The sequence below is a fragment of the Eubalaena glacialis genome, chromosome 16 (genome assembly GCF_028564815.1).
Source record: "Eubalaena glacialis isolate mEubGla1 chromosome 16, mEubGla1.1.hap2.+ XY, whole genome shotgun sequence".
Classification (NCBI taxonomy): domain Eukaryota; kingdom Metazoa; phylum Chordata; class Mammalia; order Artiodactyla; family Balaenidae; genus Eubalaena; species Eubalaena glacialis.
Genome location: NC_083731.1, coordinates 9557111 through 9581128, shown reverse-complemented (window position 1 = coordinate 9581128; position 24018 = coordinate 9557111). Strand labels below are relative to the sequence as shown.

Below are 24018 nucleotides of genomic sequence, written 5' to 3'. Positions count from 1 at the left end.
TTATTCCTCAAAAATGAATGAAACAGAAAGTGGGAAGTAGAAGATGGGAACGACATGAGCCAGGAGTTGTCACTTCAGCTCCCACCGACCTCCTTGGCATTTGTGCTTGACCTTCAGCTTAACCTTAGGGAGGTAGGAAAAGGTATTTGCTGAGCTATTATCAGCCACAGACTAGAACTGGTCCAGGAAGTCTAATAGGATGCTTGCTTCCTTTCAAAGCCTTCCTGATTCTGTGAGCCGCCTACTGAGTGCACTGTGCCTTTGTGTTTTGCAGGTAAGTGTGAGTGTGGTGAATGCACTTGCTACCCTCCGGGAGGCGGCAAAGTATATGGCAAGACGTGTGAGTGTGACGATCGCCGCTGCGAAGACTTGGATGGCGTGGTCTGTGGAGGTGAGCAATTCTCACAGCCCTCTGTTCCCTACGTGCAGCCTGCTTCACCTGCCTTTCTTATCCTACTTCTCCTGTTTTTAAAAAAAAATTCTGTTAAAAAGAAGATAAACAAAAAGCAATACACAATTAGACCTAAAAGCAATATACCGTTAGGTTGGTAAGGACCTTGGACTCTTGATTTAGTCCACGTGTATGTATGTGAAAGGATAAAGCATGCTATCGATAAAAGATGGTGGAGACTAAACCAAGTCCTCTGAAGACAGTGAAAGGGTTTGCTTCAACTAAACAGTTTACAGTTTTGATTACTGATAAAAACAGATCGGGGAAGTAAGTATCACCTGAGACTTGGAAAATAAAGCAGTAAGACTATATTCCAAGTTAATTACACAATCACAAGAGATATACACTCAGTTTCCATGATGGCTCTGAGACCCCAAAACGAGCTTACTGAAGTAATAAACAGTGCAAAGGAAGAATGAGGCAGATGGAGGGTCATCACGAAGGTTAACACAGCAGAAAGGAGAGTCCCAGGGGTAGAATGTTGCCAGTGTCCACCTGAGCTTCATCCAGGGGAGGGAAAGGGGGTCACCATGGCTCTGTTTCAGTCTTGCAAAGCTCCGTATTGTAGAGAAGGTGCATGCCGATCGTGGTTCCTTCCAGGTTTCCAGGACGATTGAGGTGAACTGGACGTGGAATCACACTAGAAGAATATAACTCTATCTCTTTAAGATAATTATCATAATGCAATTGGGCACTGTTATTGGGGAAAAAGCCCGCACATGTACATACAAGTGATGGAAGGCTGGCATACCACCCATCCCATCTCTATCATCTCTCTGACCTCCATGTATATCTATCTAGCTACTCTCTCTCTAACCAACTATAAAACACTTGGCATTTGATCAAAAATATTTTCTTCTTTCCTTTCTCTGTGAGCCAAGGGAAAAGGCCCTTTTTAATAACTGTTGGGCCGGGTGGTTTATCTCTCGCAATTCCCATGAAGACATCCTCACAGATTGTTCCTGCTTTTCTCATTTCACAAATGGAAAAGTGAGTGAGGTTTGAGGTGTCAATGTCCCCGTCACTGAAAAGTGCCAGACTCAGGGTTGGAGTGTGGAGTTCAGTTCACAGATCTCTCTCTAAACCACAATTTCCCCCAGAGTGATATCCCACTGTTTTGACTTTATGTCAATATTATTTTTAGTTTAGATTCTCTTTTCACTCGTGTTAGTTATCAGACATATCTAAACAGATTATAGTCCTTTTTATTGTTGTTGTTAAGTACTTGACATTTTACAAACCTGTCATATCTACATATCCATTAAATGACCAGCCCCCCCCTTCCCCCAGCGAATCTCTCTTTCTCTCTATCTTTGGGGAGGAAACCAAAGATGAAAGCAAATCTATATATCTGCTTGTTAGAAGAGATCAAATGTTTACTAGGTAAGTGAGAAAGCATCTCACAAAGTGATAATTTTTTAGACTAATTCTTGACTCTGCGTGTCTACACTCTGGATTTGTCCATCTACCCAGAGTCCTCTGTGTCCCAGGGGGACCTGACTCCCATTAGCCAAACTAGTAAAAGACCAATGTACAAACCAGAACACCAATTACTTGATATACAATCAGAAATATAATTGCCCCAGAGACTAGAATTTTTTTTGTAGAGAAACTCTATGAGAAGTAAGAATCTGAGATAAGGATTTGGATGCAAGTCCTTGGAAAGGGGAAGGAGTTTCTGGTAGGAGAGTGGAAAAGTGTGGCATGGAGGAGGGGCAGCCGGTTAAGACTGTGCTGTCAACCCAGTTACTGCTGTGGTCAACTGGAGCTTCATCCCAGCACAGAGGATGGAACTCTAAGAGCCCGAGTAAAACACACAATTCTTATATCATCAGTCATTGGTTGAGGATTGCTTCTAGGAGACGTTAACTGCCAGGCCACATCCAGCATGCCTCACAGGTACAGGATCAGAGCGGGCTTCTGCGGCTGGAGAAAACCTCGGGGCAGAGAACCCCAGGGGGCGCCAAGTGAAAGTCATCATAACAAAAAGGATGACGTTGCTGGGGGAGCCCTGCAGCTGCCAGAATACACATGCGGAAGGACCGCAACTCTCACGCTGGGTGGTCTATCCTCTCTGGATAGTGCAGATTCTCATTCTTTACCACTGTCTAGATTTTCCTACCGTACAATCCATCCTCTCTTTGATTGGATACAGGATGTGGCACAGTAGACTAGGCAGTAGCTGGAGACAGGCTAATATATCTTATCCTCCTGGTAGAGCCTTGGCTACGATTTGGGAGATCCTTGCTCACACATTTAGAGATTAATTCTTAGATGGTTGATCTTCCCAAATATAGATGATATCAGAACATAATTATCAGAGCACAAACGTGTTTTCAAGGTTGGGAAAAACTTTGCTGCTTCTCCTGTGTCAGCTAGCAGCCAACAAATATTAGTACAATAGTAATCAGATAAGCATAGTATCTTTGATCACTATAATTGGATGGATTCTCTTGGTGTTTCTTCTTAAATTTTAGCAACCAGCTCTAGGAAATCACCTATGCATTTTAATTTCATATTTTAGATTGTATTAAAGACATTTTACTGACCGAAAGATCTTGGAACACTTTTCAAGTAGGTAAAGGAAACACATCTTGGAAATTTTTCTTGAAAATATTTTGTGTTGTTATTCTTAAATTTCACTTTGACATTCAAATAATGTCCTTGAGAGATTTGGGGTTAAGATAATACCAGTAATTTCTTTTTTTTTTTTATTTTTTGGCTGCATTGGGTCTTTGTTGCTGCACGCGGGCTTTCCCTAGTTGTGGCGAGCGGGGGCTACCCTTCGATGCGGTGCATGGGCTTCTCATTGCGGTGGCTTCTCTTTGTTGAGGAGCATGGGCTCTAGGCGCGTGGGCTTCAGTAGTTGTGGCATGCGGGCTCAGTAGTTGTGGCTCGCGGGCTCTAGAGCGCAGGCTCAGTAGTTGCGGCGCATGGGTTTAGCTTCTCCGCGGCATGTGGGACCTTCCCGGACCAGGGCTTGAACCCATGTCCCCTGCATTGGCAGGTAGATTCTTACCACTGCGCCACCAGGGAAGTCCAATACCAATAATTTAAAAGATTGTCTGTAGGTAACAACGATTGGCTTCACTTACCTTCTCCTGCTTCATCTGAGCTCTGCAGCCCAGTTGACAGCCTGGAGCCTTAAATTCTGCCACAGGTTCTGCACTAGGGCCTGTACACACATCTGTACACATTCCAGTGTGTAGTTTTTTGTGACTCTTTACTCTGATGGTCAGTCCTATTGCTTGGAGGGGGATAGTTCCAGGAAGGAGAGGGAGAGATGTCCCCTTCAGTGGTCAGCTCATGTGTATCTGAAGTGACATGTAGCTAGAAAAGCTGCACATAGTTTTCAGTCCACACTGATACTCTGTTAGTGTTCCTCAACAAGATAAGTCTAGTCTTGGTATTCATGCTGGCTGTGGTCTATAAAGTTGTCTTGAACAGGGATTTGGCAAATACTGACTCACTGCTCCTGAGGGAAATACGGGGCTAGCTAGTTTCCTGCCTCTGTTTGCAGCGTTTTTATCAACCAATCAATACATAACCTTGTTTTATGTGTGTGTCTCTGTAAAGACATATTGTGTCATATGTAGTTGATTTATTAACATTGAACTCGGCCAACAGCCCTATAACTCACGCCTGAATGAAGATTATTTGGCTCACAGATTTTCTCCGTAAGGCACATCGCAGCCTTTTTTGCACTTAGGGACACTGGATAGCACTTCAGCACTATACTTGGGGTCCATCTAAAAACATTGAAATCATCAACAAAAAGCACAAAAATGCAAAATGTACAGCACCAAGTATATTGGGAAAAGGACACTTGTTTACAGTGTAAGAGCTGAACAAAGAAGGCAGAGTGTGACCTTCTTTGCTCTTTGCTGGGAATGTGAACCTCAGGCAACTCAATTTTTTCACTGTTCGGCCCGTGTTCTCAAATGACCTGGAAAGCTTCTCGAGTGTTGATTTCAGGGATAGAAATAAATTTTAGAGAGTAGGCAAGTTATCAAATACGAAATCTTCGAATAGTGAAGATCAACTGTAATTCATGTTCTCACTGGAAACATCACCTCCCACATGAGTTTGCACTTGGCCTCCAGTTATGATTTAAGACAGTTAATCAAGGTACTGTGATTTTTAATTCCTCTATTTTCTGAGCACTGCTTTATGGAAGGAACTATTTGAGCCTTGGCTATTATAGCCTTGAATTTCATTTATGTCTCAGCTGTTCTCTGGACAGAAATTACAAGAAACATGCCATTAATTAACAAGTTTGAACGTACAGTAATTTCAGTGTTAAAGTATACGACATAGTAAACCTGCTGATAAGGGGATCATAAGTTCCTTTCACAAACATTTATGTAAATGTACTTAACTATTTAGAAATGTAAATGGCAATATAGTACAGTAGTTAAGACTACAGACATGAGGCTTTCTTGGTTCCAACCTTGGCTCTGCCACTTACTCCCCATATGACCTGAGGCAATTTACATAACCCCCATTTCTCACCTATAAAAGTTGATTATAATGTATGTCTCTTGTAGGGTTATTGTGAGATTAAGTGAGTTAATGTGTATAAAGTACTTAGCACATGTGTCATATGTATATACATTAGATATTATTATCATTAGTGTTATATACATATAGAGAGAATGATAGACATAACCACTCAGGTGGAATTTTATGCTGTGGATTCCAGTAAACTCTATGCGACACAGAACAGAGCTCCACGTTTGCTTGTTAATTCCTTTTGTAACCACAGTTTATTCAGAACTGTGACTGTCTTGTCTTCAATTTTGGACGGCATAGATGAATTCTCCTGTCTGTTCTTTTTGCATAATGCAGTTTCTATCCTCACACTTGACACTGAGCTACCAAATCAAAGGGGCCATATGCATCTCAGAAGTATTTTTAGTGGCTCTTACTCAGCAGGGCACCTTCCATGGAGAAGCTTCTCATGGGTTTGCAAGCAGGGAGGAGCACAGGTAAGAAGACACTGGCCGTGTCTTAGGGCTTGAGTAAGAGCATGCATCGCCAAAGTTTCTATATTTCTCAGTCTATCTAAAAATATCCATTATCATAAGAACTTCTCTTCTTATTTAATAATATCCTATCATGTAATAATTAAATCAGCAAATACGCATTGCATACTTACTCCGTGTAAAGGCCAGCACTGCCCCTCAAACACAAGCATGTCCTTAAATATTTTTGATCTCCTTGATGCCTTTACCTCTGACCTGTATGTCTGCATTCCTCTTGGTTCAATCTTCAACCCATGGAAACTTGCTCTGTCTCCCACCATTCTGTATAACCGATTCCCTGGGATTTTTCGTAATTCTTAGTTGCCCAAATCCGGGGTGCCGTTCAGGTCTCATTCTACGTGACCGCTTTTCAGCGTAGAGCTGTGGTTACTCTACTCAGAATCCCGCTTGGCATGGTCTCCTGGGCCTCAGAAACACCTTCCCCCTGTTTCTTCTCTCACTTCTCTCATAACCACTTGATCTTTTTTTCTTGCTCATCTCTCAGAGCTTACCAATAAATCTTAGCATTTCCCTAGAAATGGCCTTTGCATGTCTTTTCTGCTCACTGTTTACTGTCCTCGAGTAATCTCCGCTTCTTTCTTCCTCTTTTGTCTTGAGGTCAGTGTCTGCCAAGATGATTTCTTAGCATCATTCCCTCCTGGCTTCATACTCTTCAAATTCAAGTTAAATATTTCCAATGTGGAAATTCCTCCACATTCTGCATGGTTGAAACTGAACTAATCGTTTATTTTTTTTCTTTAATTCAAGAAATATTTGTTGAGCTCCAGCTCAAACAACTCAAAAACTGTTTGCCAGCCCTGGAGATTCAGTGGTGAATCTATTGGAGTTGATGATTATGCTTGAAGGGTGACATTGAGAAAGGAAGGATAATGAGGTGGATGGTCTGAAAGGAGAAGCACTAGTTCAATGGAAACATACATGATAGGGGATTTGACATAGACTGGAGGCTACGGAAGGCTTTGCTAATGCCTTCATATCTGGTAAAAACGATATGATGCATGACATGTGCTTGACATGTATTAATCAGCTAAGCACCATGGCCACCATATTTGGTAACTGAATGCATAGAATGTAGCCAGGTGAGAGGAGATGGGTGCGACCCAGGAGTCACAGAACAAAGTGTGCCGAGGCATATGCGGGAAGGGAGGGTGACATGTTCAAGGGATTTTTGAGAACTGGAGAGAAACCCTGTGTGATAGGAGATGAGAATGCAAAGGGGAGCAGGGTATGACAGATTTTGTAAACCGTGTTAATGATTTGGGGCTTTACTCAAGCGATGATCGGAAGCCATACAAGGGGTTTACACAAGACAATAGCGTTATCATCCTGTTTAAAAAGTACCTCTGGCTGCCAGGTGAAGTTTGGATTGCTGGAAGGAGTGTGTACTTGTGGGGTTGGTGGGTGAATGTGGATTTAGGAGATGAGTCCTGGTGAGAGATGAAGGTGGTTTAGTTAGATGGAGGATGGTAAAGATGGAAAAACTTGGATGTATTGGAGACAGTATCAGAAATAATATGGACAATAGGCTAACAAAACCCTTTACCTTGCTGCAAGAGCCTCTGACCCTCTGTTAACCTCCTCACTCCAGCTCCCTGGAAACAGATGAAGATGGTAGATGCCAATGTTACCAGGCAACATTGCTCATGGTAATGTGACCTATGATCGATAAATTTCAACTAGATTGGGAGGGATTGTGAATGAACTATGAATGTCTTATGGGAATGCCATGGTTTTTGGCTTCCATGAGTGCTGTGACTCTGCCACCAGGCACGTCCCTTGTGGGTTTTCTGGAAGCTATGCTTAAGGAATAATTAGAAGAGATTTTGGGCTCCTATGGGGCATAAGACTTCTAAGCCAGAGAAGCCTCAACATCTGTGCGATACGGAGTTCATTGAAGTGTCCATCTCCAAAACAGGACAAAAAAATACATCTGTTTTAGATTTCTTGATTCACCAGCTACAGAATGTTTTGGAAGGAAGTTGGCATCATACGAATCAGCAGTTCTGTGCCTTGAGGAAGGAATGGCAGCTACTTTGTTCAAAGCATTGGGTCTCTCCATCATGTGGCAGCCAGTGGGGAACGAATCTCACTACTAGGGGTGTGTGAAACAGATTACCATCATCCCTCTGGTGTAGCTTCCGGGAACAAAATTGACATCACTAATTTGGGTAATTTTCTCAGTTCACTGCCAGACACCGAGCCATAGTGTCTGTGGCCTTTCACCTGGAGGGACGGACAAGAAGCACATATCTAATGTGTGGCCAGAGATCAAACTGCGGGTCCCTGGCTCCAAAGCAGGGACTCCCTGAGCGCTTTAGCAAACAAGGAATAAGTAAAACCAAAAATAACTGTAAACCTACCTAATCAACAGGCTCATGAGAACCAAGAGCCAATGATGTTTATCCACCTTCCCAACAATAACACTGAAAGCGATTAAACCAATTCTGGGAGGCTGGGGTAAATGAGCAACTGTACCTGAAGGTGAATGTAAGCAATTACATAATTTTAAGCAGTTCAGTTTTGATTACACCAAAATTACAACCTGAAAATGAGGGTCATGACAGTGATGGGCAAAGAGAAAGTCAATAAGAAGTAAGACCATGCCTCACTTACTTACTGGTAAGTCATGTTCAATGATCATAGACCACATGTGGATCTTCTCAAAACATCCCTATTAACAGTAAAAATTTTATGTGACCTACAAATGCATGGATTTTTAAAATCAGATGTCACTACTGAAAAAAAAAACACACTTTGTCCAGAGAGGTAGTCCCTGAGATGTATTCATTTTTAGGGTACTTGATTTTAAGATTTCATGAGGAAAATATATCTACATGTTGGCTCATGTGTGTTTAATTGTTTTGAACTAATATAAGCTAAACCAGAGATCTCCCTCCTGTACTCCATATACCCAGGATGAGACTAAGAAGTGGATTGCTTATTGCTTTTCCTTTGTCCTCTCTGCTCCTGAAATGAGACTATGAGTCCAATTTAAGAAGCAAGAAGGGATAATGAAGAACCACCTCTTAACTATACAGTCAGTTCACATTTCATTTCTTCAGGAAGTTCCTTGGTTTGTAGCTGCAATTTGAAGAAGATCAGGCAGCCTGAGAGTATGAGTGCAGTGACCACTACCCCCCTCCCAGGCATTGCTGGAAGTCTCACATTGAGGAAAGGTCAGACCACTCAGTCAGGCCACGCCTTTCTTAGCTGGACAATGTGGGTAGCAGTGTGATTATCTCCAAATTACATCTTAAAATCACAAACCTCTTTCCTGAGTTTGTAAGTGTACCAGTGTTGGGATGCACCCTGCAGGCCTATAAGCTTTGTAGTTGCCCAACCTGGAGACTGAAGAAAGAGACATCAGTCGTTTATCGGACAGGAGATCTTACGAGTCTGCAGCAAAACGTCCTGGAGCGACACCGCACCATTTATGGCAGACAGCAGGACATGGCAGCAATCTTTGCCACTCCAGGGAGGAGGAGGTTACCATTTATGGGGGGAACTGATGTCAGGTTGGCTCATCAGTTACCAGGGAAACCAGTGGCTGGGGCAAGGGGCAAGTACATAAACAGTATGTTTATTAAGCCTGCAATTGAGAGGATTGGGTAGTCAAGTGAGTGAAGCAGGGACTGGTCGAGCAGGGGATGTACAGAGAGCAGGGGAGCAGCCATCTTGAATGGCCTCACCACACAACCAGTTAGGACTGTGTTCAGCTACAAGCCTGCAGATTGTCACTTCAGGGATGGATGGATGGTGAGGTGACTACCTGAGAGCCGTCAGAGTCCCACACGCCTTCTCTCCTCATTTCCTCTCTGCCCTTCGAGTATGACTTCTGTTGTCACGCTCCTTGAAAATCTCCCATTGTGCTCATCTTCCAGGAAAGAAGAAAGGGAAAATAGGACAAAGGGCAAAGGGCAAAGGATAACATGCTAGCTGAGTCTGTCCCATTTTCTTTGGAAGACAATAGCTTTCCTGGAAACCTCACCCAAGAGATTTTCTCTTATATCTCACTTATTAGAGCTAAGTCCTAGGGGCACCTCTAGGTCCAAAGGAGCCTGAGTAATCAAATATTTTCCAGATGAACTGTTATCACCTCTCTGAAAAAAATGAGGCTTCCACTAGTATTAACAAGGGGAAAAGAGTATTGGGCAGGCAATATGTAGTATCTGATGCAATTAGATACCTTCATGTGTCAGTTTCCTAATTGAGAACCGTCGCTGCAGTGCACTGAGGAAGTGTGTCTCAGAGCCCATGGATTCATTGGAAATGTCATTGTCTAGAGCATCACTGTGCAATAGAATTTTCAAAGATGATAGGAATGTTCCATATCTGCCTTATTCAATGCAGTAGCCACTGGCCACATATGGCTGTTGAACACTTGAAATGTGACTAGTGCAACTGAGAAACTGAATTTTAAATTTTACTGAATGTTAATAAATTTAAATAGTCACATTGACTAGTGATTACTACATTGGACAACACCTATCCAGAGCATTCCTGGTGAATATTTTGGTGTGGGGGAAGGGAAGAGAATAGGAAGAAAAATTTCTGTTGCTCGGGGGGAGTGCCAGATGCCAGGAGGTAAGTATCTGGGAGAGGATGAATGGCACTGGAAATGAAAATTGAATGGAAAATTGCTCACCTGTATGAAGAGTTGGGAAGTCACGTGAAGGCATATTCAGTGGACTTCAAATGATTCATTAGGCTGGTTCTCTCTACAGGTTCATTCTTGAATGATCTATCATACACTTATTATACACAGGTAACCTCACTGTGGATTCTACCACCAAGCAGAGATGTTGTTCTCACTGAATGGTGTATATAGATGATTCTCCGAGTTCTGCTACCCCTGGATGTTCCACTCACAGGCCTAAGAGACAACTTAGTAGGGTTGGTCTGGCAAAAGTTGACTGAAACTACTCTTATGATCTTTATGGTCTTTTTTTTTTAACTCCAATTTTCAGGACCATTCTACTCAATAGGCCTCCTTAATGGAATACTCTCCTTGTCATCTTACAAGACAACACAGTCATCTCATTTTTCTTCTTCTTGACTGGATGACGCTACTTGTCTGGCTTCTCCCCTCTCCCCTACCCTAAATATTGGAGTTTCTCAAGACTTATTTCTCCCTAGGTGGGCTCATTCACTTCTAAAGCTTTAAATGCCATCTCCTTTTGGAAACTCCAACACGTACAGACCTAGCTCCAACCTGTCCTCAAACGCCAGGTTTGTGTCAGCTGCTTACTTGGCCTCTCCTTGGTTGTCTTAAGAGTATCTCAGACACACAAGGTTCAAAATGGAACTGATTTTCTGCCCTCAACCTCTCCCTCCTGCAGCTTCCATATCTATTAAATACCATCATTATTCACAGGATTTCTTGAGTCAGAAAACTAGTCCTTTCTTTCTCTCACCTGCCACATACAATCCAGCAGCAAGTTCCATGGGTACCCCCATCAAGGTAGATCTCCAGCCACTTCTCCCCATTTGCACTGCCACCACCCTGCTTGAAGCCTGCATCACCTTTCACTTGGACTCTGCAATACTCTCTCACTTTCCCCATCCTCACTTCCTCCCAACACACCTTAATTTCTCCCACCCAGTTGCCAAAATGAATTTGCAAACCATAAATTGTAACACATCCCTCTCTCGCATAACACCTTTCTATGATTTCCCCTTCCTCCTGGAATAAAATGTAGACGCCTTACCAAGAACAAATAATTTTCTGTGTTCTCATTCCTAAATATTTCTCCAACTTTATTACTTTTTCATTTTTTCTTACTCATTACTCTCCAGATACATTGGCCTTTTTTTCACTGCCTATAACATGTGAAGCTCTTTCTTAATCCGAGAATCTTCATTAGCTTTTCCAGAACGTTAGCTATCTGGCTCTTTCTCAGCCGCTGGGTGTCAGAGAGCTGGCCACTCCAGTTAATAATGTTCTCTCTGCTGAATCTACCAACACCCTCCTTAATTCTTCCATAGCTCAAGTGTATTTGTTTCCTCATTGTTATTTGTTTTCTCCCCTGGTAGCCTATAAGCCCATGAGAGTAGAGCTAGTAAAATGCCTAGTACATAATAAAAAGTTCTTGAGTGGGTGACTAAATTATTAGAGTTTATAAAGAAGATATTATTGAAAGCTTTAAAAAACATTTTTTAAGTAAAGAGAAGTCATGTAAATAGCAAAGCAAAACATTTAAATACCAATGCATTTTGACCATTGTCTGGGCTAGATGCCAACTTAACTTTGTGGAAGGATGTGATAAATGAGCTAATAAGTGAAAAACAATCTCCTATTTCCTTGCATATAAATTTTATATTAAATTACTTGTGGTGAGGCATCATTTAGTCATTCTCAATGATATCCTAAATCAAAGGCAGAATGTCTTTCTCTGCCGTAGAGATTAAATTATTCCAATTATGTCAAATGATGGTAATTCTTACTAACCCAGGGCTTGTAAGAAGCATAAACATTTGAAAAGTCCATAGCTTGATGGTATTGATGCTAAAAGCTCTCTTTCTCTTCCTCCTCCTCCTCCTCCTCCTTCTCCTTCTCCTTCTTCTTTTTGTATCACACATTTCTGCCTCCAAAGGTGGATAACTTGGATAACTTGTTTTGAACTTCTAAAGTAGACTTCACTTTAAGTGGACTTTTGTTTTATTGGAGAAGTCAAGATAGAACCAGTTTCATAACGATTCATTGAGTATGTAACTCTTACACAGATTTGCTAACTTCATTCCACTCTAAAGACATAGAAATAAAACAGAGCCATCTAAGAACAGTCCTTTGACTTTGAAGGACAGTTTATTAACCAGATGACCTGTAAACATGTCCTGTATTCAGTTTATGGTTGTCAGTTGGGATTTGTGGGAAAAAATAAGAAGGGGATTTTGTTGAAAAATAACCTTACTCTACAAGTGTTTTTTGAGGATCCACTATGTCTAAGGCAATGCTTGGCACTCTGAAGACTATAGTGATGGATCAGAAGTGATTCCTACCATCAGAGAAATCAGTCAAGTAATGGGTCTATCTGATACATAACTGCATATTACGAGGTAGAAGACAAAAATGTTATACAAGAGGTGAAAAATAAGATAGTATAGAAATTCAGAGGAGGGGAAGATGAATTCCACTTGGGGATATTAGAAAAATCTTCCAGAGGTGTAGTCACTTTCCCTGAGTTCTGAAAATTAAGCAGGATCTGGTTGTGTAGAGTAGAAGGCATGGATTCCTGTCTCACCAAAGTCATGAAGTCTGGAAAACACCGGAACTATGTCGGGAAAGATGAGTGGGTCAGGAAGTGTATGAAGGGGAGAAGAAGTAAGGTTGGAGAAGCAGCTGGGAATTTACTTCAGGAACCTAAGACATAAGGAAGGTTAAAGTAGGTGAACTTCATCCCATAAGCATTAGGGAGTCACACAGTCCTAGATCTCAAGGCTGTGATGTGAGTAGAGTCATGTTATGGGACGCTGAGAGTGAGAATATTGGAGAAAGACGTGACAGAAGGTTTCTCAAAGGTTTCTGATGGTGATAGGAGTGGAAATTTTGAGGTCGTTTCAACAGGATCTGGCAGCTCTTTGGATGAGGGAAGTGAGAGAGAGTCAAGTATGATCTGAATCATTTTGAACTGGTTGGCTGGAAGGAGAGTTGGGCTGTTAAAAGAGATGGGTGATACAGAAGAGTAGCTTTTGGAAAGAAAATTATACATGCAGGTCTCGATGTATCAATTTCTGATGCTAGTAGAATACGAAGTATGGAATCATGGGAGAGGAATTTAAGAGAGATTGAGGGGCTGGAGATAGAGCCCTGTAATCATTGTGCTTATCTGAAATCCTATGATTTGATGAATTTTTCAAGAGAGAGATGGTAGAGAGATAAGAGAAGATGATTAAGGATAGACAATCAGGGGATTCCTACATTAATCGGGTGAGACAAAAAGTAGAGGAATAAGTAGACGAAGGAGGAGGGTTGAAAGGGTCAGGAAAGTCCAATGTCATGAAAACCAGTATAGGAGAGACTTCTTAAGAAGAAAGTGCCTACGAACGTCAAATGTATACCTTCATACTATGCAGCAGTTTAAAAAGACAGGAATTAAGAAAAGGCTCCTACGTGTCTCGGACTGATAGTCATTGTTTATTTTCCAAAATGAAATATACAGGCAGTGTGACGTGGAAAACAAGGGGACATTGAAATTAGAGAAAACTGGAGTCAGGTTCTGATCCTGTATGGTTGAGTTGTGTGATTTGAGGAAAAATTACTTAATCTCTCTGAGCCTTAGTTTCCTGACTGTAAAATGGTGATAATGCTTGACTCAAAGGGCTGTGGTGAGATGCAGTTCAATAAATCAGCCTATGGACAAGACGAGGCTGGCAGAAATAGGTCTGTTAATCCAGGTGTCTTTTAAGTTTGCCTCCCATTTGCTTTCCATTCACTTCCAGATGGTCACGTGTTACAGAGAAATATCACTTGGGTCATGAGTACTTAGGTTTTTTAATCTTAACAATGAATTGCAAACAATTAAATGTTGGCCACCAATCCCTCCTTGTGCAGAAATGAGTGTAGGAAGAGGCAGATGGAAGAAGTTTACTATTGGAGATCCTGCCAGAGCAAATGGTCAAGGCAGAATGGGCTCAAAAGATGCAGTGGGGTTGAGCAGTCTGAATGACGATTTGATATGTCCCTGGAAGTAAGGCAGGGACCACCATGCCCATCATATTTGATTTTGCATCCTCTGGTGCCTAGCAAAATGCTCTGTTCATAGTAATTAGTAAAATTTTGCCAAACAAATAGCTGTTTTGTTTGTTCTCTTTGGAGAGATCTGGCTGTAAGGTAATGCACATATAGGAAAAGAATAGAGCATTGATGGGAAGAAAGAGAAATTAACATGGAAGATGATGCAATTGAATGGAGTGTTGGTGGCCAGCGACTAGACAGATGTATACGCCAGTGTATAAGTATCACAGATATAATGTTGCGTACACACCAAAGATAAACATCCCCAAACCAGGAGCCAATGACAGAAACCAAAGGGGAGAAAAAGATATGAGTCTAAGCCTCGTGCTGTTTTTAACTTCTATACAACAATAGGGAGACACCATTACTTACACTTATATCTGTTCTTATTAGCAAGCAGAGGAGCACAGGGAGAGCGTAATATAATACCAGATGCCATTTGTATGGAGGTGAACCTTTGGTTTTTATTTGTAAACGATAGGAGAGTAATCAATACATGGGGCAGGCAGGGGTGACGTGACTAGCCTTGCAAATTGGTCTGGGTGTCAGGGTGTGCACGGTGAGGAAAAGCCTGAAGACTCCATCCTGATAAAAATGCAAATGGGAAAGTATTGTGGATCAAGAAAGGATGGTCACATTCCATTTTAAATTGTTTCAAGCTTTCTTTTCTCTCTTGAGTCCACCTCTGATGCGACATTCAAGAGGATTGTGTTCAGCTAGAACTCCGTCGCGAAGTTCTTTTAAACACTCACACGCCAAACTGTGCGTAAGGGGACAGTGTGTTGGCTTGATAGGAAATGAGATACTCTGGTTTACATATTTCTTTCCTAAAGACTGTGACTCAGCTGGCTCTTTGCCCATCTCCTCCTCTCACCCCACCCTGTGGTTGCCTCGCAGGCCACGGCACGTGTTCCTGCGGTCGCTGCGTTTGCGGGAGAGGATGGTTCGGGGAGCTCTGCCAGCATCCGCGGAAGTGTAACCTGACGGAGGAACGGAGCCGGAGTCTGTGCGAATCAGCAGATGGCGTACTGTGCTCGGGGAAGGGTGAGTGTCCGCTGCAGCTTTGGACAGAATCCCTGCTCTGACACGTGGTTGGTACGGCAGCGCGTACAGCCAGCTTCTGCAGACTGCACTCTGCTGAACGCAGACCCCTCTGTCCTCTGCTCAGACCAGACTTGAAGCTTGGAATTTCTCCCATTCAAACGATAATGGAAATTATTATCAGAAGGAGAGTCTCAGATATACCTGTGTGCTGCTTTCTTTAGTTGTAAGTGAATTCGTGATAGAAAAATGGGTTTATCTAAAGCTCCAGGGACCATAGCTCACATGCATACACCTCCTCTGCGTGTGTGGATCTAAATAAACGCCACTATAAATGAAAATGCCAGAGATAACAAAATAATTTTTAAAATTAAAAAAAAAAAGTTGCCAAATGAAGTTCAGGGCCTGAGAAAATGAAATGCATGAGACAGGTTTCATGTGAAAAGATCCCTGGGCACTTGCTATGTTCAACGTCACTGCTGAATAAAAAGAATTGATGATTGTATAAAGAAGAAAACCAACAAGGTAGACTGGGCACTGAATGGGCCAAAAACGCAAAAGGATAATTGTTGGGTTCACCTGTGAAATGGCGCAGTCCAGAACCGCAGAGAAGTGATCACAAGCGTCTAAACTGCCAACAAATAGGCTTTGGGAATTTCAGATGCTAAATATGTAGGTGTGTGTGTGGAGGAAGGGAGGGTTAGGGATGTGAGGCTATAAAAGGAGACTACATATTTCATTTTATAAAAAGGGGAGGAAAAAGTACATGGGTCCCAAAGTTCTGGTATAATTTTCTTTGGTCTGAAAATCACCAATTTTCCAATCACACATGTGTAACCTAATATAAAAAAAAAAAAAATTTAAGCCTTCAAAGTGGTTATAACCTTCAAGTTGATTGAATAGGAGCCACTAACTCAATCAAACATTTACCACTGAAACAGATTCTAGAAGAAAAGCCACCCCACCAGTGCCCCTTCCCCACCCCCAAAAGGGCAGAACAGGGTTTTTTTTCCTGAGCAGAGAAAGAATACTAATTAATAGATTGAATTTTAGCTATCTTGATGTTGATGCTTCTGTATAAATTCTCCAGGAGACTTTAAAATCCTGCTCTCACAGTGCCTATGGGCCCATCTAGGAGGCTGTCACATTCCTCTTTGCTAGTGGCTAGGAAAACACCTAGGAAGATTCTGGAAGTGCACGGATTCTCACTAAATTTTCGGGAGCTGCCCTGCAGGGAACTAGATGTCCTGGAGCTTCCCAGCTCTCTTCTTCAGCTCACTAGCCTCCTTGCAGAACAGATGATCCTCCCCTCCCCTTTCAGACAGGGCAAGGCTCTAGCTGAAGTTGCATTTACCCTCAAACACCTACCCTGGGGCAGGATTAGCAGGTAAATATCTTTCTGAAGAAGACACAGGGAAGAAAGGGAATCGCTGAATACCGATGGAGGAGCCCTCAGAAACAGGATGTGCCTCGGAGATGCGCCTCTAAACAGTGGCTGTTGCTTCACCTCTCTCTCAAGGCTGATGCTGCCAGGTTGAAGGGGGCTTCTTGACACAATTGCAAAGATAAAATCTGATGGATGCTGTGACCACATAGGGTGCCGGGAGGAAGGCTGAAAATTGATACAAGCATGATCATTTCAATAGAAAACAATGTTCTTGGTTTCCAGGAATCTTGTATTTGAGACTCATGTTTTCATTGTTCAGGCAAGGAGGCCATGCCCTCAACCTAATGCAGTTACAGCAGTCAGGTGGCTCTCAAATGAGTTTAAAGCAATCACTGTGTACCTAGTTTGTTCTCCTGTTAAATTCAATCTAATTCCAAGTCCCGAACAAATCTCCTACCAGTTTGGTTCTCAGGGGGGCCTCAACTCCTGGAAACACTTTGTTTTGGGTTCAGGCTCTGTTGGGAGAACCAAAAAGAAGGAAGGAGAGGATAAAAGGAAGACAAAGGGAAGGAACTGAGGAGGAAGAGATTAATAAAGAAAACAGGGAAGGAGGTAGGGATGGAATTAACCTTCAAGGATGAAACAGGAAATAAGAAAACAATGCTATCAGATCAGAATGGAGGGTATAAAAAAGTACTGAGAATGACTAATTTGTCTGAATTGGATTTTTTTGAGCATAGGTCCAAACACAATATCACAAAGTTTAGGTACTTTTAGTTGGTTTTCCATAATGTATTTGTATAAATTTGTATAGAATAAATTCTATACAAATTTATCCTTAGAATAAGGATATTAGCTTTTCGTACAAACTCTATTGAATGAAGGAACCCTGAAAAAATTAAGAAATTAATTTTTAATATGAATTTTAATTCATATTAAAAAATTTGTGTGCTCGTTTATATTTATTTTAAAAACCAGCAGTTGTGTATCTGTTTACTAGACACACTATCACATCATTAACAGTGTCCCTAAGCAGGTCTTGGCTAAGTTATGTCCAATTGCGGGTGCTGGAATAAAACACAAAACCATGCTCACCGGACTAGTGAATAGCACTCTGTCATTGCCCAAACTGAATTTCATTCCAAAGGAGGAGTTGTCCCTTTTCAAGAAATAAACATTCTTATTAAAGTCATTACATTCTTAGGAGAGTGACTCATTTTTTAGCCTCATAAATGTAGAAAATGTAAAAAAAAAAAAAGAAAGAAAGAAATAGGTTGACTAAATATTGGCCCAAAGGCATTTCCTCAAAATGAAACAAAACAGAACAAGAAAATCTCTGTAGTTAATGCCTTTTCTAATTGTTTGCTTTGGGTGGTGGGAAATATATCCATGTATCAATGAAGAGTTGAAAGCATATTTGTCTAAACTATTTGTTTTTCCTTCAACGGGTAGAGAGTTTTAAACTCAGAAGGAAATGTAAAACCTGCCTCGAGGCTGTACGTTTTGAGATTGCTGTTAGTGATGATGCTGGCATGCCTAGTGTTGGCAGCAGCTGGCTGTGGGCTCCTTTCTTTTCTTCCTATTCTGGAAGAATCCATGCTGGACTATAGAGCAAGAAAGGCGCTACAAGTGAGATCGTGGACCTGTGTCTTTCAGAGAATAGTGGGGATGCAGAAGTTATCCTTGTCCCCATAGAGGGCACCATCCAACCCCCACCCCAAGAACCACAAGAAAAGCAGCTCATGAAACAGACTAAGGGTCTTCAACATGGTGGCAGAGAAGAGAAATCCCTTCCAAGTTATGTAAACTGGGGCCATAGACTAAGGGTCTTCAACATGGTGGCAGAGAAGAGAAGTCCCTTCCGAGTTATTTAAACTGGGGCCATGTATTTCTGGATACATCTGTGGACTTGCCAGAATGCCATGTACTTTGTCCTCAAATTTGTAAATGAAAACCCCTCACCTCGATTTTCACAAAGGAAATCGAGTCTTTTTCTTTCTCCGATCACGGGGCAGGTGTGAATAGTGGGCCTGAGATCCCCAGGGCACAGCACTTAGCAGCCCAGACCCGGCTGAGCGTTTCCAGCAGAAAAAACGAGGCTGAAATGTGTGCTCCCCAGGAGCTGTGAATAAAGCCGTCACCTCAGGAGACGATGAAGAAATAGCATTTTATTTCTTTACAAATTTATAGCCAAGACAATAAATCACTCCATAGAAAAATTTAAAACAAGATATACATTGTCGTGACCTTCATAACAGATGGAAGAGTTAGTACAATAGTGAAATCTGCCTGCTGGGATGTTGGTTTGCAGCATTTTGTCAGGCTTGATGGACGAAAAAGAAAGTCCGACTCTGTTAATGGGGCAGCTAACAAAAGTGCCTCACCTTTATACTCAGTTGTTTGCGGGAATAACCAGAGATGATCTCAGAGCCAGGTCTCCCCTAAACTTAGCTATCTTTGCGGAATACATGATATAATTTATAGGCTGTTTGTTTGGGGATTTATTTATTTGGATCCAAGAATACACAATAACCTGTTAACCTGTTCTTACCCTGATAACTTCAACCCAGATCTAGGTGATCCACTCTGATATCCTTAAAGATGCTGTTGTGTGACAATGATTGTAACTGCATGTCGCTCAATAACCCCTTACACTCTCTTACATTGATACTTGAGTAATGCGTCATCCAGATTAAGTCCACGGTACCTCCACCACCTATCCCTCCCCTCCGCCCGACCCGTTCTCCATCTCTGGAAAAGAGAAAGGGTGAAAGTCATGGTTCAAAAACCAGTCTTCACTCCATGCTTTAGTTGCCTCACCCGATATGGCTGTCAGGGCAGATCTGTAGGACACACGTCTCATTTTTTGAAACTATATGAAAGTTGTTTTTGTTTTTGTTTTTTTTCCCCTGGGAGAGGCATCACAGGTAGGTAGATACAAGAGTAGATTGAATCAGACAGGAATCTTAGGTTAACTGATGTACTTTCATTTTCTCATCTTTGAAGGCAGAAGAATTTCATTTCTTTCCCCTTCTTGTGTCCTAAGTATGCTCTGAAGACAAATGAGAAAATGTGGCTGATTCCCGAGGAATGGAAGCCTGTGAGAAGCACAGAAGGGAGATCAGAGCACTCTTTAGGGTCCTTATACTAAGAAAGACAATAAATGGGTCAGTGATATTGTGGTCGTGAACTTACTGCCCTAGAGATCCTGCCAAGATGAGGCAGCTGCTCCCTACAGCTGGATTGGGTCTCACGGGTGTGAGTGGAGCCCGGCCAGCTGAGCTGAGCAATTGCTCCCCTCTTGGCAGTCATGTGGCCTGTGCCTGTCTGACAGAATCCTTTGCCTAATCTTTTCCCTTTCTAGAGATGGGCAGTTTGACCCCCAGTTACTGATGAAAACAGAGCACTTTACAACCAAGGCGCTGCTATAAGAGGTCCTAATAATGATCACTATGTGTTAGTATTACATGCTATTCCTAGTTTCACAAGCAGAAGAATTTCCTACCTCTGAGAGGCACGAACAGGAAAGAACAACACAGCTGTGGGGAAAACGCTGACTGAGAAAAGCTACTTTTTCATAGCACATACAAAAATCAGTCCCCATTTTTCACTTTAAGTATTTCAGTGACTAGTAGACTTTTGGAACTGGAATTTATTTGTCAAATGGTCTATCCATGATACCATATTAACTTTAGCTGAGCTTACCAGTTTTAGGAAAATACCTTGCTATAGTCTGAAGCTAAGCATTCCAGAAGCAAGAGCAGTAATTAAAATAGTTCCAAGGCCAGAGGTAAGTTTAAAAATGAAATGTGAGATCTTTTCATGAATTGTGACAAAATACAAAAAAATATCCTTAGGCATAAGATGTGAATATCATGGACAAATAAAGTCATTTACTTCTGCTGCTTTGTAGAAATAATTTTGGAAGGCAAAGGAAATACTATTTTAGAAACAACTGAAAACAATCAGATTCTTCCAGTAATTACTCATGGAAATAAAGCACGAAATATGGTGCTTTCTGGGGAAATTTCAGTGAAAAGTCAATGAAATGTCCCAAGTTGTTTTTTTGTTTTTGGGGGTTTTTTTTGCAGATATGTTGCTAACCATTTAGTAAATGAGCAGTTGAATGGTGAACACTTCCATGCCTAGAAATTTGAAAGAAATCTTTAAAACTAGGATAAATAAATTTCTAAAATAAGGTAACACTCTACCTGAATGAGACCAAGAGGGAGCCAGCCTTCCTCACAGACTGAGCTGGAAGGCCCCGCTCGCTGGTTCCTAAGCAACCATCAGGCTGTCAGTCACTCATCAGAACTGAAAGTTGTCTAGATTTTACTCAAGAGAACGCAAATCAACCAAGACCCTCAGGGAAGCAAGTCAAGACTAAATGAAATCATGCTGTGCTTAAGCAAGGACTTAACAAATGTAAAGCCAGCTCTGAGGACATAACTAGTACTCCCTTATTTTCCCCATGGCAAGGAATGTGGAAAGTTTAACTTGGCCATTGGGGATTTTTGCCACTAAAATGCAGATAGTCATTTCCATGATATGAAATGCCACATGGTGCTTAATGCTTGAGATACATTTATACAGATCCTTTCCTGATTCCATGGTATGAGGAAATCCTTTTCTCTAGCCACTTTACTCAGTTTGTTAACTCATTTTTTAAGCACTATGCTTCCTAGAGGCACTAATGATTGATTCCTGCCCCTCTCCGACTATATTTTGAACTTACCGAGTCTGGAATTTTGTTAAATAGGTCAAAGTACTTTTTTCTACTTCACAATCTCTTAAGGTGATTTTTGACCAGAACAATTTAGTGGTAAGCATCTTTTAGTAAAAGGAAAACATGTTTGGAAAGACTAACCTGTCCAAGGAAATAGAAGGAAGGGAAAGTCCTTTTTATGTGTTTTCCTTTAAATTTTAAAGGTGACTTTACTGTGGTTGTAGGCGTAATTTTGCCACGTGGGGTTTTATAGGCCATCAGATGAAGACATTTAGACTGCGAGAGCGTTCTTCCCTTTGTGACACCATTTAATCGATATATTTTCTCTTCTTTTAAACATACTTAAATAATTAATAAAATTATTTCTCAGCAAACCAAAATGTTTTTAATAACCAGAGGAATTTTTAAATTAGTGACATTAATTAAATAATTAATTAAAAAGAGGGGATGTGTAAAGTAATGGAAAAGGTGGTTGGACCTAGAGCCTCATAAAAGATGAACATTTCGGGGGGATTAGAGCTATCCTTGATTATGGCAGGAAATCCTGAGAATGAAATCTGATAAGTTGAATATACATGAGTTATTATGTGTGTATTTTTAGCACTTTAAAGAGCTACCCAATATACAGGCGTGTCCCTATTTTAAGAAAATCATGTAAGCAAAAATCCAGAATTGTAAGCACAATAATTTAGTATTTCTTTTATTAATAAATGCATCCCCACTTAATAGAACTTGCTCTTCAATTCCTTTAAAAAAACAAGCACCTTTAAAGCATGATTCAATTCAGAAAAAAAGAAAGAAGAAAAAAACATCTATTTTTGAATACCTTTTTTGGAAGGCCATCTCTAAGAATCCATCACATTCTGCTGTCACTGACATTTCAGCCAGGCCGGGCCATGGAACATTGGCTCAAGGCTAATTGCAACTGTCTAGATCCATAATGAAGCCTTTCCTGGATTAACCTTTACGAATTACAGTTAAGTCAGGCTCCCCTCTGAGCGACCGGCTATTCAATAAACTTTTCCCTTTGGAGGATAGGTTATTAGAAGTCTGTTGTCGCTGCACTGATGATATTCTGTTCTAGACGGAAACCTTTAGTTAAGTGGTGACAGCAAGTAGTGCCCTTTGTGATTTCAGGTTCTTGTCACTGTGGGAAGTGCATTTGCCCTGCCGAAGAATGGTATGTTTCGGGAGAGTTCTGCGGCTGTGATGACAGGGAGTGCGACGAACATGACGGTCTCATTTGCACAGGTGCCGTATCACCCGACCCTACCTGTTCTGTGTCACGGCGGGCAATAGAGACGGACGATACCCACCGCGTACTGCCGTAGCCAGCTGGGCAGGAGAGTGTCCGTGTAATCAAGACCCACTATTCATAGGAAGTCACTGCAGAAGGGGAGTGGGCATTGGCGGACAAAAGTAACCACCCCCTCAACTCACACATACGCAGTTATATATTGAAAAGAGAAAATAATCGTCTTGACAACCATTTTACTTTGAGCCTGGTGTAGGGAATGGAGTATCATTTTAAACAGGACCCGGGTACCACGAATTCAAAGACGGTTGATGTATTGGTTGGCTGCAGGGAGTGGGGGGTGTGTGTGTTGGGGGGATGAGGGAGACTTAGCAGTGTCATAGCTACTGCTCTCCCAAGTTATTGAATCCTGATAATCGGTTAGAAAATACATCTGCTTGAACAAGTTACAGGGGAAAGAGAGACATGTTATGTTTGTTCTCCTTGTTTCTAGTTGAAGGTAAAAGATGAATGCTTGTGTATGTCATTAAGCTAGACATTCACTCTCTGTCCATCCCTGTGGCACAAGGCTCCTCTTCTAGCTGATTCCTTAGCTTACCTCATTCTATGTCAGGGGACTTTATGGTTTTTAGCATTTATTCATGTCAGACATAACTTGCTCTCTACAGGAAAACAAAATTATGACATGGAAGCCACCTGGAGTGACACAGGATGGTCACTATTAGATGATACACAGATGGTGGCATCAAGCAGATGCCATTAATTATGTGAAAAATCAGATTTCCTATAGCTGCTAAACAAGATAATGATAAGATGGCTACAGAACAGAATAAAAAAATCTGCAGAGGATGAATGAAATGGTCTTGATTATGAACTGCTGTGGTTTAGAATAACATATTTTAACTTGGTGACTTTCGATCATGATAATGACTCTCCTGTGTACTTTATTGCAGGGAATGGAATCTGTAGCTGTGGAAACTGTGAATGCTGGGATGGATGGAACGGAAATGCATGTGAAATCTGGCTCGGCACAGAATATCCTTAACAATCCATGGCAGAGAACTGGATTCTTATTTTTCTAGGCCATTAGAACATATAAATGCAGAGGGAACCATATATTATCATCACTAGGACAGGTCAAACAGACCATTGTATGTTTTTCTATTTCTGAATGCCTCAGTGAAATCTGGGTACCCATTAAAAATGAGTTAAGCAAATTCTGATGTAAATAACGCCAGAAAGATTTTTTTCTACCTTAATGTACATCAGTGGTTCTCAACAAGGGCAACTTTACCACCCAGAAGACATTTGGCAATGTCTACAGACAATTTTCATTGTCCCACTGGGTGGGGTGGGAGGGCGTGCTATGGGCATCTAGT

General features: G+C 41.5%; 1 protein-coding gene across 2 annotated transcripts in view; it reads left to right on the top strand.

Moving 5' to 3' along the window:
- ITGBL1 (integrin subunit beta like 1) overlaps window positions 1–23684 on the top strand; it is a 203357-nt gene extending 179673 nt beyond the window's left edge. For both annotated transcript variants that reach the window (XM_061170947.1, XM_061170946.1), the window contains 4 exons: window positions 275–391; window positions 15128–15274; window positions 22522–22635; window positions 23593–23684. In XM_061170947.1, coding sequence (XP_061026930.1) covers window positions 275–391; window positions 15128–15274; window positions 22522–22635; window positions 23593–23684 — 470 coding nt within the window. The remainder of the gene's footprint in view (window positions 1–274; window positions 392–15127; window positions 15275–22521; window positions 22636–23592) is intronic.
- The last annotated feature ends 334 nt before the right edge of the window (window positions 23685–24018 follow it).